The 17,099-nt window shown below is 41.2% G+C and overlaps 1 protein-coding gene across 1 annotated transcript in view; it reads left to right on the forward strand.

Annotated features, from left to right (window-relative positions):
* Reln (reelin) overlaps nucleotides 1–17,099 on the forward strand; it is a 445,074-nt gene that overhangs the window by 296,165 nt on the left and 131,810 nt on the right. Inside the window, exons 17-20 of the mRNA XM_041668128.1 lie at nucleotides 2,496–2,562; nucleotides 6,297–6,530; nucleotides 7,201–7,362; nucleotides 13,322–13,558. Coding sequence (XP_041524062.1) covers nucleotides 2,496–2,562; nucleotides 6,297–6,530; nucleotides 7,201–7,362; nucleotides 13,322–13,558 — 700 coding nt within the window. The remainder of the gene's footprint in view (nucleotides 1–2,495; nucleotides 2,563–6,296; nucleotides 6,531–7,200; nucleotides 7,363–13,321; nucleotides 13,559–17,099) is intronic.

Consider the following 17,099-nt stretch of genomic DNA (forward strand, 5'->3'; position numbering starts at 1 on the left):
GACAAAATTTTGCATAACATTTTAATTACCACAGCTGCTAATGGGCTCCAGGATATGTGCCCCCTGGGCAGTAGGATATGAATAGATTTTTCCTGGTGCAATTCTATTTAAGAATCTATAATGAATCTTTATTAGTTTTAGTAATCACAAAAGAAGCTTAAAAATATTCACTAGTAATAAAGTGAAGAACAAGTATGAGAAAATTGAGAATATAATGAAACATATATGTGCCTCTGCGTAGGTTGTCCAGTTTCCCTAAGACAGCAATCACAGCATGGTTTAGGGGCAGGGAGTGTTTACTGCACACTGCTAACCTCCCAGCATCATATCTGAGTCTCATGGGAAAAGCTAAAGTCACAGAAAGAATGCATGGTTCATGGCAGTTACACACTAGGGAAAGAATCCCTTCAGTTCTGTCTGTCCTGGGTGAAGCTTTCCTAGAACAGACTCCAGCCCCTGGCATGTTCACAAGGTAGAAAGGGGCTTGCCTGTCTCCCAGAAAGGACACCTCTGCCATCCCTTCCATTACCAAACCCTAGAACTGCATCAAGAAAATCTGGAGAAAATGTGGAAAATTGCCAAGGGAGATACATGGAGACAAACATTAGCTCCACACTCGGGAGGCAGAGGCAGGCGGATCTCTGCGAGTTCGAGGCCAGCCTGGGCTACAAGAGCTAGTTCCAGGATGGGCACCAAAGCTACAGAAAAACCCTGTCTCGAAAAAAAAAAAAAAAACATTAGCTCCAATGTCATGATTTTGTTAAACACTTCCGAAGTCATTCTAAAACTATTAACAAAATGGAAAATCCTAAGACAGGCTATTTCTGTCTTATTTTTACTTCTCCAACTATAGTACATTGATGAAATAATAAAGCCAGGAGCGGAGGGCAAATTCTTGAGTGTGGTTTTATTGACTTGGAAAGCCTTATATTATTGATGATTTTGCTTCTATGAAGGCCTTTCAAACCACGATGTGGTGTTGCGGCCCCATGCAGCCTCTAGAGTAACCCTGCAGAGCTTACCCTCACAGGATCCCGCTGGTGTCCAACCAAGTGTGCCTGTTCTGTTTCTCAGCGCGTGGTGGGCAGAGGAGTCTGCTGGACAGCGGGGCAGGAGGGTAGTGGTGGCTGTGGTAATTGCAGCCACACAACACGATGCTTCGTGAGCATGGCATAGTTACCCGTTCTCTAGGAAGGGTCGTCACCCCACTTCTCAGGATGGACACAGCGAGCCTTCTTCAGGATAAACCGTTTACCCAAAGCTTTCCAGGCAAAGCCAGATTGTAAATCCACAGTTAACTGAGGCCTAAAGCCAATAATTTTAACCAAGCAGTGTGCTGTCCAGGCAGTTTCCTTCACCGAAAGATTTTGCACTGCAACTCCTTAGGTTTTTCTGCCCCTACGAGTCAGGTACATAGATTATGTGTTCTTGGGAGTTCAGGTCACAGCAAAGTTTATTTTAAAATAAATCATTGGGGTATTTTGATGTGATTTCAGGACAGAGAAGAAAGTGGCAATTTTTTTTTCATGCCCGAAACTGAGTATTGTGGACTCTTAGCAACCACCGCGATCCTGTTCCTAATTGATTTTCTCTCTGTTTTACTATTGATTATTGATTATATTCATTATAAAATTCTTATATCTTTACTTATTACCTCAGATAATAAAACCTTTTAGGTCTTTTCATCATGCTTAAGATTAGAATTTAAGTCTGTACCATCATATTGTCAGTTAATCCAGCGTTTGCTGGGGAAACTATACATAATGGAGAAGGCTTAATGCTCAACATTAGATTCTTTTTTTTTTAAAAAAAAAATATTTATTTATTTATTATGTATATAGCATTCTGTCTGGATGTTTGCTTGCAGGCCAGAAGAGGGCACCAGATCTCATTACTGATGGTTATGAGCCATCATGTGGTTGCTGGGAATTGAACTCAGGACCTCTGGAAGAGCAACCAGTGCTCTCAACCTCTGAGCCATCTCTCCAGCCCCCAACATTAGATTCTTAATGCTGTTTCATATTTCCAGGGAGGAAGAATTAATATTTAAAATATACGCAGGGCTCGTCTGTAGTATTGTAGTTTTCCTCTCAGGTAAGGATAGAAATCATAGTTGTGACCTCGTCCCTTTGCGATGCACCAACTAGGTCCTTTATTTCTCTCCAAAGAATGCATGCGTTGCAGGACATTTGAAGCAGGAACATTAGCAATCTGCTGTAATGGTTGGGGCAGACGACATCACAGTAAGGAATATAAATTACACAACCCTGTGTGTGCAGGCAGTAAAGTCTTGATAGAATTATTTATGGAAATTAAAACAGATCCAACATATTTGTGACCGAGTGCTCACGCCGGCTCCAGGTTCCCTGCATGTCACCTCATGTACACACAGCAGGCCGTGTTTCATGGGCATTGCTTTCTGAAATCATGCTGGTGATATTCTTGGTTTTTCCAATTATGTTGTTACCTTTTACGTGACTTCTTTCTCCCTATAGTTTATATAGGTCCGTCGTGTCTCAAATTCTGTTCTGGCAGAGGACAGTGCACTCGACATGGTTGCAAGTAAGCATTTGAAAATAATATATTTGGTTATCTGTGTATGTCCATGTGTGTTTGTGTAAAAATATATATATTATACACACACACACACACACACACACACACACATTCCATATTGAGGCCATGAGTCATTTAAATGTATGTAATATTCTCTCTTAGAATTTGAGGTATTTTTTTAAAAACTGAAATCAGGATACTTGATGTGGAATTATTGTGTGTGGTGTGTGTATATGTGTGAGTATGATGTGTGTGGATGGTTCCTGTGTTGAACAAGGGTGTATATGCAAAAGCCGGAGGAGTACATAGAGCGTCCTCATCCTATTACTGTCTCCTTCCTTTGAGACTGGGCGTCTCACTGAACCCAGGACTAAGCTAGCAGCCAGTGAGCCCCAGGGTCTCGTCTGTCCCTGCCGTCTACATCACCAGGGTTGTAGCCATGCATGCGGCCACACCTGAACCCTATCTGTGCTCCTGCAGTTGAACTCAGGTCCTCAGGCGTGCACAGCCATCACGCTTACCCTCTGGTCCATCTCCCCAATCCTCAGAATGGGATAGAAGTGTAAGTTAAGTACAACTTGGAAGTAAATTAATAAGTTTATATTGGGCTAAATTGTAAAAGCTATCGTATCCCTCATGTGAATTTGTAACAAATCCAAATCCCTCATAGCTGGATGGTTCGCTTTCTGTGCATTTTATAGAATAATGGTGCTGGCTGTCAGGTCTGAAATAATATCCTAATAGGGTAATATCCATTTGCCGCCAGTCAATTGTGTTATATTAATACCAAGAACAGATAGTTGCATTTATTATGTCATTCCTGGATTAATATTTAATTCCAGATTTCTTGTGAATTCCTGACACTACAGGCCATCTTTGTCATAAAGATAAGTTTCAACACCTCAAACAAAAAAGTAGTTAATTGGGTAACTAATTAATAAATAGACAATTTACAAAAGAGCTTTCAACCTACTTGTCTAGAAATTATGAGACAATTGTAAACACTGGGAGTAGTGTGAGGTTAATTTTTAAAACTGTATTTTATTGAATTTAATTAACAAAGAGATCACTCTGTACAATTAAATATTTTATGAAGTGTGTAAGGAATGGGAAAGTTTCTGATTATGCTATTGGAGGGGTCACGTGAGCACCCTGAGATGTGTGTGAGTTTTCAACTGTGTGTTGTGCGGACATGTATGTGGAAGTCAGAGGATGTATTGGGGTGTCATTCCTTAGGAACCATTCACCTTGGTTTTTGAAACCAGGTATCTCTCTCCTTTCCCCACTTTCTGTGTGTGTCGGTCTGCCTATGTCTGTCTGTCTGTGTGTGTGTGTGTGTGTGTGTGTGTGTGTGTGTGTGTATCTATATCTGTGTCTGTCTCTGTCTGTCTGTCTCTCTGTGTGTGTCTATCTGTATCTGTGTGTGTCTATCTCTGTATCTCTATCTACTGTATCTATATCTGTGTCTGTCTCTGTCTGTCTGTCTCTCTGTGTGTGTCTATCTGTATCTGTGTGTGTCTATCTCTGTATCTCTATCTATGTCTGTCTCTGTCTGTGTGTGTGTATCTCTCTCTCTCTCTCTCTCTTTCTGTGTGTGTGTGTGTATATCTGTATCTGTGTGTGTCTGTCTCTGTGTGTGTGTATCTATATCTGTGTCTGTCTCTGTATCTGGTGTGTCTGTCTATCTGTCTGTCTGTGTGTGTGTGTCTATATCTGTGTCTGTCTCTGTATCTGTGTGTGTCTGTCTCTCTCTGTCTGTGTCTGTCTGTCTGTCTGTCTCTGTGTGGGGGGGTATCTATATCTGTGTCTATCTCTGTATCTGTGTGTGTCTGTCTCTGTCTGCCTGTCTCTCTCTGTGTGTGTGTATCTATCTGTGTGTCTCTCTCTGTCTGTCTGTGTCTGTCTGTCTCTCTCTCTCTCTCTCTCTCTCTCTCTCTCTCTCTCTCTCTCTCTCTCATGGATTTGGGACTTCCCAGCTAGGCTACACATGCTGACCAACAAGCCCCACGGATCCTCCTACCCCTGCCTTCCCAAGCCTAGGACTTAGAATGAGTGCCATGACGCCCAGTTCTGATGTGGGCTCTGGGGTCTAAACTCAGGTTTCCATGTCTTTACCCAGCAAGCCATCTCTCTTAACTTGTAAGATAAACTCCTGCCCCGAAGTAGCTCATGGACTCTTTGAAACATTAGCTATGTCTTCCTCAAATAATCATCTAGATTTGAATGGTAGGTCTATGCTTTTAGAAACTTGTTTTTACATCTAATTCTAAGAGAACATATTTAAGATGTGCAAAAGTATGTTTACCCTGAGATGCACTCCGCTAGACTTGCTGGGAAACAAATTCCAGTCGCATGCCACGGTAAACCACACCTGCATCCCAGTGTGTCTAACTTAGCTGAAGTTCCCTAGTCTGTTTGGAAACTTCTTGGTGACTCAGAGGATGACTGTATCCATGAAATAGTGTGTGTAGAAGCTGAGGCTCATTAACATGCTCAGTAGATCATAATTTGTCTATCCTTCACTTCTCCCTAAAGTTGCCTGTGTTGCCGAGAAACCCCTTGAACATCATGCTGTGTTAGTTCTCGGCATTTTAGGGCCCAGCTTCTTTGTTAACCTGATGAAAAGGGTTTACTTGCAACACCAGAAAATTTATAGTGTATATCAAATTTGACTTTTTATTTCTACTTGTTCTCATATTCCGTAAGCCCTGTAGGAGGCCACTGTAGGCTTTGGTTTCAGAAATATTGCTGGAGAACATTCTCTGAATTGAACTATAACATCTATTTATTGGTACACTACCATGTGGAGAGGCTGTTTCAGACTTCAGGGAGTTTAAAGGCTTCATTGAAAATGTTCCTGCACCACTAATTTCATTTTATAATTCAAAACTATACTGTAAAAAAAAAAAACAAAACTAACTAAACCATTAAAGGTTTCTTACATTCAAGTAGTAATTCCGCTATGATGAAGTTACTCATTGCCAAAAGACGGGTAACGGTCTAGGGAGAGAAGAGGGATGAGGTCTGTCTCCACAGAGAGCAAAAATGTCACCAGGTCATCAACAAATCCGCACACACCACTACCGCCACCACCATCACCACATTGAGCAGTCGGGCACCGGGAGGAAGCTGCTCTTCTTCCTGAGCCACTGCTAAATTGGGAGCCATGGAGCAGCAACCGCCCTACGGAGTGCTTGCATCTAGGTCAAAGGTGCACGGTTTCCCTAGTCTCCAGCCTAGGTGTGAGGTGCTTAAAGAAAGACCTGTTTCCAAAGCCTGAAAATACATAAAAGAATCCCTCTCGGAATGTTACATTTATCTTTATTCTTGGAGGAAGCCCATTCTAGATATTTTGTTAGACGTGTTGCATGTTGTTTCATCAAGTTTATGAGCAATATGAATAAAACCATCGGTGCTTACGGAGATTTTAAGTCGTCGGTGTGTGCAGATTTTGGCTCATTTTGGATGAGCGCTGACATTGGTCAGAGGTAAACGCTGAGCTGTTTTAATCGTAGCTTTTTACAGTAGGGCCTTCAGAGATTAAATTCTCCTATAGTATGTCACACTTCAGATTCAGGTCCTCCAAAGACCATCAAGGCTGTGTGCCATTCACTCCTGCCCTGGTCTCTGGACCCAAACATACAGAGTAAGCTCAGGAGCTTCCGAAGGATGGACTGGCAAGCTCAGTGGACTCTGAAGGAACTGCACCTTAAGACTCATGTCCCTATCCTTCCTTTCAGGTGTGACCCAGGATTTTCCGGCCCAGCCTGTGAGATGGCATCCCAGACATTCCCCATGTTTATTTCCGAAAGCTTTGGCAGCTCCAGGCTCTCCTCTTACCATAACTTTTACTCTATCCGCGGTGCTGAAGTCAGCTTCGGTTGTGGTGTCTTAGCCAGCGGGAAGGCTCTGGTTTTCAACAAAGATGGGAGGAGGCAGCTGATCACGTCTTTCCTGGACAGCTCACAGTCCCGGTGAGTGTGGTGGGGTAGAACACGCAGAGAGCGTGTGGGCGAGGGTGGATGATTTTCAGCTGTGCTCTTTTTCTCTTTCACTAGACAGATATGTCTTCTAATCTTTAAATAGGCTGCGAGGATCCTTAGCTGATTGAGAATTAATTTGCTCTAGTTTTTGATAAACCAGAAGACTCGCCAATGACTCTGGGTTACTAATGACCGACAGCTTTTTAAAAACTATGAGATGTTCGCATCAAAACTGTGTTCTTAAGCCAAAGTCTGGTTAATTATTCATGTGGTTTGTTTATTTGACAGCTTGCAGGGGCTGATTAGATTTACTCTACACCGCCCCTTCCCCCAGTGCCTGATAAATAATGCAGGAAAGGAATGATTGGCATTTCAAGTCTATGTACACAGGCACATAATACATAAACAGGCATGAAAATAGCTCTATGTTATGGATACGTACATGTGCACGCGTGCACACAGACACACACACATATATAATACATGCACATCTTCACTTATTTATACATCTTACGGTATAATTACTTATACTTTATAAAACAATGACTGTAAGCCTACAGCTTTGGGGAAGTTCATTTAAAAGTGCTTGAATTTCTTTGAAAACAAAAGTTTATCAGTAAGAGTGTGCCTGTGTTGACTAACTATGAGCGGCTCGTTCTAGGTTTCTGCAGTTCACACTGCGCCTAGGGAGCAGGTCTGTTCTGAGCACGTGCAAGGCCCCTGACCAGCCTGGGGAAGGAGTCCTACTGCACTATTCTTACGACAATGGGATAACCTGGAAACTGCTGGAACACTATTCCTACCTCAGCTACCACGAGCCCAGGTATGTCAGAATGCGTCCATGTAGTATTTCCCTCCTAGGGGGACTCACAGTTCAGTCTTACAATTTTGCAGAGGGCCAGATCGTATAAGATTCTAAAAAAATAAAAAATAAAAATAATAAAAAAAAAAAGCCAGGTGGTGGTGCACGCCTTTAATTCCAGCACTCGGGAGGCAGAGGCAGGTGGATCTCTGTGAGTTTGAGGCCAGCCTGGTCTACAAGAGCTAGTTCCAGGACAGGCTCCAAAGCTACAGAGAAACCCTGTCTTGAAAAAAAAAAAAAGGATTCTATATATTCTTCTGTTGAAATGAACAGTTGGTAAACCATATTGTTTAATCTATGTGTCCCACTCATTTCGATACTTCAAAGAATTGTATTGTTATATTTTGAGATGTGCGTCTAAGGAAACCACTTTGATATTTAGGAAAAGAATGCAGCCAATACTGTTGTCATGTAAGCTATTAGAGATAATTTTTATATGACGCTCATTTGCAAACACGGTTAAAAATATTTGATAAGATTTTGCTAAATTACATATAAACATTATAATAACTTATTAAATCTGATATTCAATGTGTTTTAAGTTTTTCACACAGTGAAATGAAGCAGTGAGCACAAGTTAATCTTTCTGGCATGCACTGAGTCCATGACGATGGCATGTATGAAGGAGGAAATAAAACCCCTTCCTCTGGCCATTTCTACTTCTCTCTGCTTTTGTCTATTCACGGCTATGCACACCTAACAGGGGTTCAACCTTCAGTGTTGACAGAATGGTGCCCACAAACATTTCAGAGACGCTCTGTCCTGTTAGAACACACGGGGCTTCTCCATGAAAGTCCTTCAGAAGGAACAAAGGGAGAGAAGGAAGGGAAATCTCAAAATAAGGTATCAGTGTACAAACCATCAGGGGTGGACGCTGTGTCTCCCCCGCAGTCCTGTATGGATAACTAGCACTGTTGCCCCTCCAGGAGGTACCTTTCCCCTGGCTCATGAGGAGGCAGGCTTCAGTCCTCAGGGTGTGCCCTGGCACTCTACACCGATAATGCATGCTACATGTTTTATAATTTTGCCGGGGGGCCACTCCCAATTTTAATCATTGGCAAATAATATGAGATCTTTGTGCATAGTGAAGTAGCATGTGACAGACAATTACTCACTATTTTGATATAAATTTTACACATTATAACAAAATGTAAGTGTCCCAGCTATGTTGGATGCTTTCTTTGTACAAGTAAAAATGTACAGCTTTATCCCTTAGAGATACACATGTCCTATAGAAAAGTCCCAGGGACTCCCCATGGTTAATATGAACCAATAAGTTAAATAAAAAACAACATGAGAAAATCATGAAGAAAATATCTTCATCCTAAGTGAACTTGGCGAACGCCCAACTTTTTTTCTGGCAAGGATGGACAGCTTCAAAGTTTGGTAATCCATCTATCTAATGAATTTCATTAATCTTTGTTGATATGAAAAATAGCGACATCTTCAATGTGCTGCTGCAAAGGTGGTTTTAATCTCATCCACCATATGACAGTGACATTCTTCTAAGCAGAATCAAGGCAGCCCTTCAGGGTTAGGGATGTGTGTGGCTTGAAAGATGGAGATCACAGTAAAGGCTTCCTTTTTTGGAAGAATGTGGTGATGTCGGCAAAACATGCATTTTCCGCATATGAGCATCTGACCGTAAGACTCTCCCTCTTCCTCCCCCTCACAAATGTTAATAAAAGCTGACATGGCAGAAATGGAAGCTGATATATTCCAAGTGCTAAATTATATTCTTCATAATAAATAATACAAACCTTGAAGATTTTTCATAGGATTAAATATATCTTGATGCCCTTAGCCATTTAGTCTGCTTTATTCATTGTAAATTACCTCCTGTAAAATGCTGTGAATTCTATATTATCTCTTAATGTCACGGTTGTTCAGAAATGAAGTATGAGTCGTGTGTTGATCTTCTAGCTGGCTCACCACCATCACTAAAGGACGGTTTCAGAAAATTTGTCTGTGTTTCATTCAAATATTAAAAGAACTGCTTATGTATGAAATCTGAAATCTCATAATATATCTAGTCTGAATGACCATCTTGTGAACTAACTTGTGCTTTTATAAGTATAAATTTCATAATTCTGTTAAACCTTAAACTTGTTTCCCCTTTTGTTCTTACTTGTAAGTATTTTCATACTCTAAAATTGCTTTAAAAATCAAATCTTGGCCAATTTTTATGCCTTGATTATTTATTGTATTTGATCCCTTATTTCAAGTTACCCAATTCTGTAATTTATATAGTTATCAAACTTTTAAAAAAAATAATTTCTTGGCCAGGTAGTGATGGTACATGCCTTTAATCCCAGATTTTGGGAGGCAGAGGCAGGTGGATCTCTGTGAGTTCAAGGCCAGGTTGGTATATGGAGTGAGTTCCAGGATAGCCAGGGCTACACAGAGAAACCTTGTTTCAAAGAAAAAGAAAATTCATGCAGCCTGGGGAGGTGGCTCAGTGGATACAAGTTTGAATCCCAACACCCACATAAAAGCTGGTCAACTATGGCAGAAAACCGTAATTCCAATGCTTGCAAAGCAAAACTTGAATGACCTGAATCAATCTGTCTTCCTAGACTAGTAGAACTCAACTCCAGGTTCAGCTAGAGACTGCCTCGACAAATAAAATGACAATTTATCAATCAAGGAAAACACCCAACATGAACTTCAGGCTTCCACACACATGTGAGTTCATCTGTACACATATACAAACACACACACACTCTCACATACACACCAGCCAATAAGAAAAAAGAAAACAAAGAAAAATCATTTAACACCCATCTACAAAGGAATGATTGACGCAAAAGGTTAACTTAAGTCTCTATTCCCCCCAAGTAGTATTCTAATCAAAGTTTTCATAGCTATTCCTACCAGCTAGTCTAATGTGCAAAGAGCCAGGATGTCATTAAAATCTCCCACCCTCTTGGCAGAAGTTATGTGGAGTAGAAGACCAAGGAGTTAGGACCAAGGTTTCTAGATCTGCCAGTCATTTAGTGTCTGTTTAACCCAAAAGGGATGCTTGGTGTCCCTCTTCCTTTGTGTTCATATCCCTGTCTACATTCCCTGGGGATGCTTTGTGTGTTGGAGGTTTGTGTCGTCTCCATGTGTGAACAAGTGATTTACATACTGACATACAGAAGAAAGAGAGACAAAAAAGTTCCTAGTCCTTGCCATGGGATGTTTTGATCCTAAATTGACATGTGCAGATGCTGAGACCTGTAAGACACATCAAACAGCCTTTACTTTGGATGCAGAGTCATTGGCCATTAGGTTGACAGCACAGAGACCCTGACCCAAGAGACTAACACAGACCAAGAGTCTAACTGCAGACCAAGAGTCTAACTACAGACCAAGAGTCTACCTGTAGACCAAGAGTCTAACTGTACACCAAGGGTCTAACTGTACACCAAGAGTCTAACTGTAGACCAAGGGTCTAACTACAGTCCAAGAGTCTAACTGTAGTCCAAGAGTCTAGCTGTAGACCAAGGGTCTAACTGTACACCAAGAGTCTAACTACAGACCAAGAGTCTAGTTGTACACCAAGAGTCTAACTGTACACCAAGGGTCTAACTGTAGACCAAGGGTCTAACTGTACACCAAGGGTCTAACTGTACACCAAGGGTCTAACTGTAGTCCAAGAGTCTAACTGTAGACCAAGAGTCTAACTGTACACCAAGAGTCTAACTGTAGACCAAGGGTCTAACTGTAGACCAAGAGTCTAACTGTAGACCAAGGGTCTAACTGTAGACCAAGAGTCTAACTGCAGACCAGGAATCTAACTGAAGACCAAGAGTCTCCACTCCTCTGTTATGAAAATATTGATATCTTTAACTATTGTTACATATATACACATAAAATATTCTATTTTTAGCTACTTTATATATCTGTTCATCAGGGAGATTAGTTGCATTTTTAATTATTAAAATAAAAAGAAACTATTTTTTCATAATATGATGCTAATTAAACCAAATTATTTAATCAGTGTCTGATGTTTGCATTATTGAACCAGTTGGAATATAGTTCAATTGTTTAGTTTCATTATACCTGTAAAATAAATATTAATAGAAAAATAAAAGTGAAAGCTATCAATAATCTTTAACTTAACTGTTTACTTATATTGTCATCTAATCAATTATATTAATAATATATCTAATTAATTATATTAATAAGAAGTTTATCAGATTATGAAAACTATTTTAAAATCATAAATGTATTTAAATATGTCTTTGTAGTTTACATTTTATAAATTTATGTTTTTTAAATTTATGCTACTCTGTTTCTATATTGATTTTTTTATTATTTTTTATTTTATTACTTTAAAAAAATACCAATGCAAATTCCCATTTCCTCCCCTACTCCCACTCCCTCCACACACCCTCTCCCAACCTCCCTCCAGTTCTGAGAGAGGGCAATGCACCCCGCTCTGTGGAAAGACCAAGGCCCTGGCTACTACATCAAGGTTGAGCAAGGTATACATCCAAAGAGAATAGGATCCCAAAAAGCCAGTACACGCAGTAGAGATAAATCCCAGTGCCATTGTCATTGGCCCCTCAGTCAGCCCCAACTGTCAACCACATTCAGAGGGACCAGTTTGATCCCATGCTCGTTCACTCCCAGTTCAGCTGGATTTGGTGGGCTCCCATTAGCTCAGGCACACTGTCTCAGTGGGTGAACCCCTCATGGTCTTGACTTTCTTGTTCATACCTCTCCTGCCACTCTTCAGCTGGACCTTGGGAGCTCAGTCCTGTGCGCCAGTGTGGGTCTGATGGAGGAAGGACAGAGATGAGAGCAAGGAAAGAAATACCTTGATTGAGGGAGCCATTTGAGGGTTAGCAAGAACCCTGGTTCTAGAAAAATTCCCAGGAATGCACAAGGATGACCCCAGCTAAGACCCTAAGCATTATTTTTTAAAAATGTGTTTTCTCCTGTTTTAGACAATTCCACCTGGTTGTCACTGTCTATATAACCAGTAGTGGCAACTCAGTCCTCTCCCGCATATGCCTATAAAAGCTGTAAAGGGAAAATGATAGTAATTTTCAGCAGATGAACCACATTTCCAAACTATCGTTTTAATATATTATGCATGAAAAAAAAATATGAAGCGCAGTCTAATTCCTCAGTAAGCTAAGCTGGGATAATGAAATCTTAAATACTTCAAGTTATCCACATAGTCACTTGGCGGAAGAGGGAGTTGCAGTGTGCCTTTACTCGCTGGAAGCAACCCCCCTGAGACCCTGCAGCCTGCTCCCTGCAGCACCGCGCTTGGAGTCCGGCTGCATTGTGGGAGAGGAACTCCTCTTGCTTTTGTGTCTCACCTGTGTGTGGATGTGAGCAGCCTGGGGCTGTGATTTGTGGAGCTTTGACACCAACGTCATCGCAAGGCAATTATAGCGCGGTTCCTGCTACTGTGTGCAATAATTGCTCCTCAAAGTTAGATATTGTTCTTAATCTCCACCACTGTCGCCGTGTTGGGGCACAGCCAGTGACCTGTGTCCACATTGGCTAACTCAGGGGACCAAGAGAGCAGTTTGCTCCCCTCTGCCTCACACCTGTGGCGTGGAACAGGCTACTCAAACGACCACTTTGTCCCTTTGACACCTGTGTTTAATGGAGTCAGCTTCCTTGAGAACCCGTGAATGAAAACACAATCACATTTTTTTGATAGAATTTGAAGACATTGTTAGAAAAGTGCATCAAACCAGGTATCTCAGAAGAATGTACATGGTTGAATCATTGTTATGCCATAGTTTGGTGGGGGTCCAACTATCCTGACTAATTATTTTAGTATATCCAATCTTGGAGATTAGGGTTTTAAATAATTCAATTTATTTGACTACTTATTTGGCTTGGAAGTCGGGTTTGTAGTATAAATATTTAAGACAGCAAAAGACCTGAATTCTAACTTTTTTCCCTTCAGGATAATCTCTGTAGAATTACCAGATGACGCGAGACAGTTTGGGATCCAGTTCAGATGGTGGCAGCCCTACCACTCTTCCCAAGGAGAAGACGTCTGGGCTATCGACGAGATTGTCATGGCCTCTGTCCTGTTCGACAGCATCAGTCTTGACTTTACCAATCTGGTGGAGGTCACTCAGTCTCTGGGATTCTACCTTGGGAACGTTCAGCCGTACTGTGGTCATGACTGGACACTTTGGTAAGAATCGTTGTTACGATTTACGTTAGTAAGCAGAGTGCATGGATAAACTTTGAGTCCATTCTGCGCTTAGTCTGTTCAAAATTATTGACTAAACGTGGTACATTTAAAAAAAAAATGGTACTGGTAGTGGAGAGATGGCTCAGAGGTTAAGAGCGCTGGCTGCTCTTTCAGAGATCATGAGTTCAATTCCCAGCACCCACATGGCAATACAGAACCATCTATAGTGATATCTGATGCCCTCTTCTGGAATGCAGATATACATGTAGACAGAGCACACTTATACATAAAATACACCAGTGACTGGTTTGTTAAAATTTTATACAAGGAGTTTGTTTTCATGACGTCATATGTAAAGTTCAAGAAGCTTATCATGCAGATTGATTAACTTACATGTTCCTTTAATACCTTTTTTCAAACAGTATTGGTTTATCTAGTTAGTGACATTGGTAGCGGTTCAATATTGGGGCAATCATAATTAAGATGGTCGTTACTTTTAGATTCTCCTTCCAATGGTCACTTAACAGATTTAATTATATAACAAACAGTAAGTAAATAGTTTTAAGTATAATTCGTACTTCATTAACACCACTAAGGATGATCCAGTGGTAACTAACAAGTATAAGGAGCTAGTGACTTAGCAGGGAGGCCCCACTGGCCCTCAGAAGAGACTGCCTTAAAGCCTGCTAAAGCACACAGAGCTAAGTCCTAGCCCTTGAGAGCGGGGAGCACGGGGATCAAGTTCAAGACCATCCTCAGCTGTGTACCAGGGGTTCCGGGCCAACCTAGGCTGCTTAGATAAGATGGGGCAAGGGCTTCAGAGACAGATTCCCTTTGAGAATCTGAGAAGGCAGACATGATGTGTCTCACTGAGTGGCAAGTGGAAAAACAAGGAAATCCCAGCCATATGGAAATCCACAGGAAGAGAAATCCAGCTACTGATAATTCTATAGAAAAGGATGCCAAGATAAGAATGACAGAGGCATGTTCAAGGATCAGAAGGGAGAGCGGTGGTGGTGCAACACACATGTTGAGAAGACGAACATGTGTCAAGAACGGAAGCCAAGATATGTTCAGAGACATTAGAGTGTCTTCTAGATCTAAGAGATTTCCAGATTAAGACTTGAGTCTAAATGATCCCACAGCCTCCACTATTATGCCCACTGTCCATTTCTAGGTTCCTTTTAAACTCTAAGCACGAGCAAGGAACGACTTCCTAAGAGACTTTTAATTTCTATTGAGTCATGATCAGGCCCGTTTAATTTCCTCCTAATCATTGCTGTTGCCTCTAGAGAGTGTACCATAAATGACCCATCAGGAACCTTATCATAATTAGAGGTAAGTTTTACACGCCATTGCACAGAGAATTACCTTTGATTGGGGCTGCGTGTGTGCAGTCACGTCTCACCCAGCAGGCTGAAATTCTAGCGTGAAAATGACAGCTAGTGGAAAGGAAGGACAGCTGGTCACTTTTGCTCGAAGCGTGTCGGACTAGACACAAGGAAATGTCTGCTCAAACAACTAGAGACAGTTCAACCACGTTCTCGTTGATAGCTTCGGATGCTTGTGGTGTGTGTGTGTGTGTGTGTGTGTGTGTGTGTGTGTGTGTGTGATTCCCAAGCCGATAGCTCCAAAAGCTCAAATAAAATAAAAGAGGAAAAGAGGAAGATAGGAGATACAGACCAAAATGAGATTTGTTAGAAGTTTCCGCTTCTGAAGTTTGAGTGGCCTGAACTAAGAGTGATTTGGATTTGTCACGTACCACAAACGGCATCTCCCAAGATTGTGTAGTAAGATTTTTTTCAGCACTTAGCTGTAACAAAGAGTCGTATCAAGAATGCAAGTCCTGTATCTTGTTTACTTTCATGAAAAGTTAACATCTGCTCAGATAAACTCCAGAGTTGCTGAGCGTTTTAACTTAACGTTTGAGTTGAATGTAAGCAAACTGCATTTTAATGTCTGGGCTTTGAACAGATCCTGTGAACAATATCCTTTCACACAAGTCTGATGAATAGTCTCAACCCACCGCAGCCTTCATTTGTGGAGATTCACTTACTTTATGAAAATACAATCACAGTAATTCTAGAAAACCAGAAGAAAATACAAATAATCGTGCTCGCCCAGTGGGCACCCTGAGCGGCCCTGTAGGAGTTTTATTAACCACAGCTTGTGAGCAATCAGCTTGACTTTCTGCTGTTCTCTAAAAAAAAGCCGGAGTTGTCTTGGCCGTGAGACATCAGAGGAGACACTGTCGGTGGTAATGAGACCGGAAAAACACATTAACAATTTTTAAAAAGACATGAAAAGAAATGCTTACTGCTCATTAAATTGAAGCAACATGGATGCTCTCAAACCGCCCCCATTTTCCTAGTCAGTGAGTTAAAATAAAACTCTTCTTAATGACGCTGTCTCTCTGTTCTTCTATGGAGGAAGACGTTGTCTAAAATGGGATGCAAACTTGTTTGGCCGTGTTTTTCAGAAACACTTGTTACAATATAGAAATTAGAGACATGATATTGCAAACTGTGTATTATTCCCCCCCTCACTAGTCCTTAACAGGAACAGTCATTTTTTCATGTGGCATATTGGCAGCATGTTATCTTATTAAGTAAAAATTCTTTAAATGTATTTGAAAACATGGCCTCTACCCTGTGATGACCTTGTTCCTCTCTGGGGAAATGTAGACATGGCCTGCACTGAAAGACTGGTGTTAGATTAATGATTGTTGGCTCTTCCCAGCTGTGTGTTCATTTAGTTCTCGTTTCAGACCCGTGACTGTCCATGAGCGTGGATTGTTGTTACCAAGGCGGTTCTCCAGGGAATGCTTGGACAATCGCTTTTTCATTAGAACCATAGTTAATATGCTGTGAATCACTTAGAGTACACCATGCTAAAGCACTTTTTTTTCCAGTAGGGAAACAGACATTGCTTCTGACTCTTGGCAATGCTTTCCTTCTATTCATTGAATCTGTATCCGTTTTAGATTTTTAAAATAATTTTGAAATATCTTATAAATGTAATGGTATATATTATTTATATTTTGATAAATAAATCTTGCCTGAAGACCAGAGGCAAAGCTAAAGACAGTAGAGGTCAGGCCGGGTGGCGCACACGCTTAACCCCAGGATTTTGGAGACAGTGACAGATGGATCTCTGTGAGTTCAAGGCCACCCTGGGCTACACAAGATCAAAGCAGAAACAAATCCAGGTGGTGGTGCCTCACCTTTAATCCCAGCACTAGGGAGTCACCCTGGATCCCAGCACGAGAGGGAATATAAAATAGGAGGAGAGAGAGGCTTAGTCTGCTTAGAATGCAGTCAGCCTGCTTTGGTAGAGGTGAGATGTCTCTAGTGGCTTGGCTATTTTGCTTTTCTGGGTTGAACCTCAATTTCTGTCTCTGGGTTTTTATTGTTCATGCTACATATAAATATTTTTTTTAAAAAAGGTTTTCAGTTGAAATAGAATCACATCACATTTACCCTTCCTCTCTTCCTCCCAGGCCCTCCTGTTACCCTCTCTCAAACCCTTCTCGGGGCCCTGC

Source organism: Microtus oregoni, unplaced genomic scaffold (genome assembly GCF_018167655.1).
Source record: "Microtus oregoni isolate MIOR12 unplaced genomic scaffold, Mior012 000018F_ref0000195, whole genome shotgun sequence".
Taxonomy (NCBI): Eukaryota; Metazoa; Chordata; class Mammalia; order Rodentia; family Cricetidae; genus Microtus; species Microtus oregoni.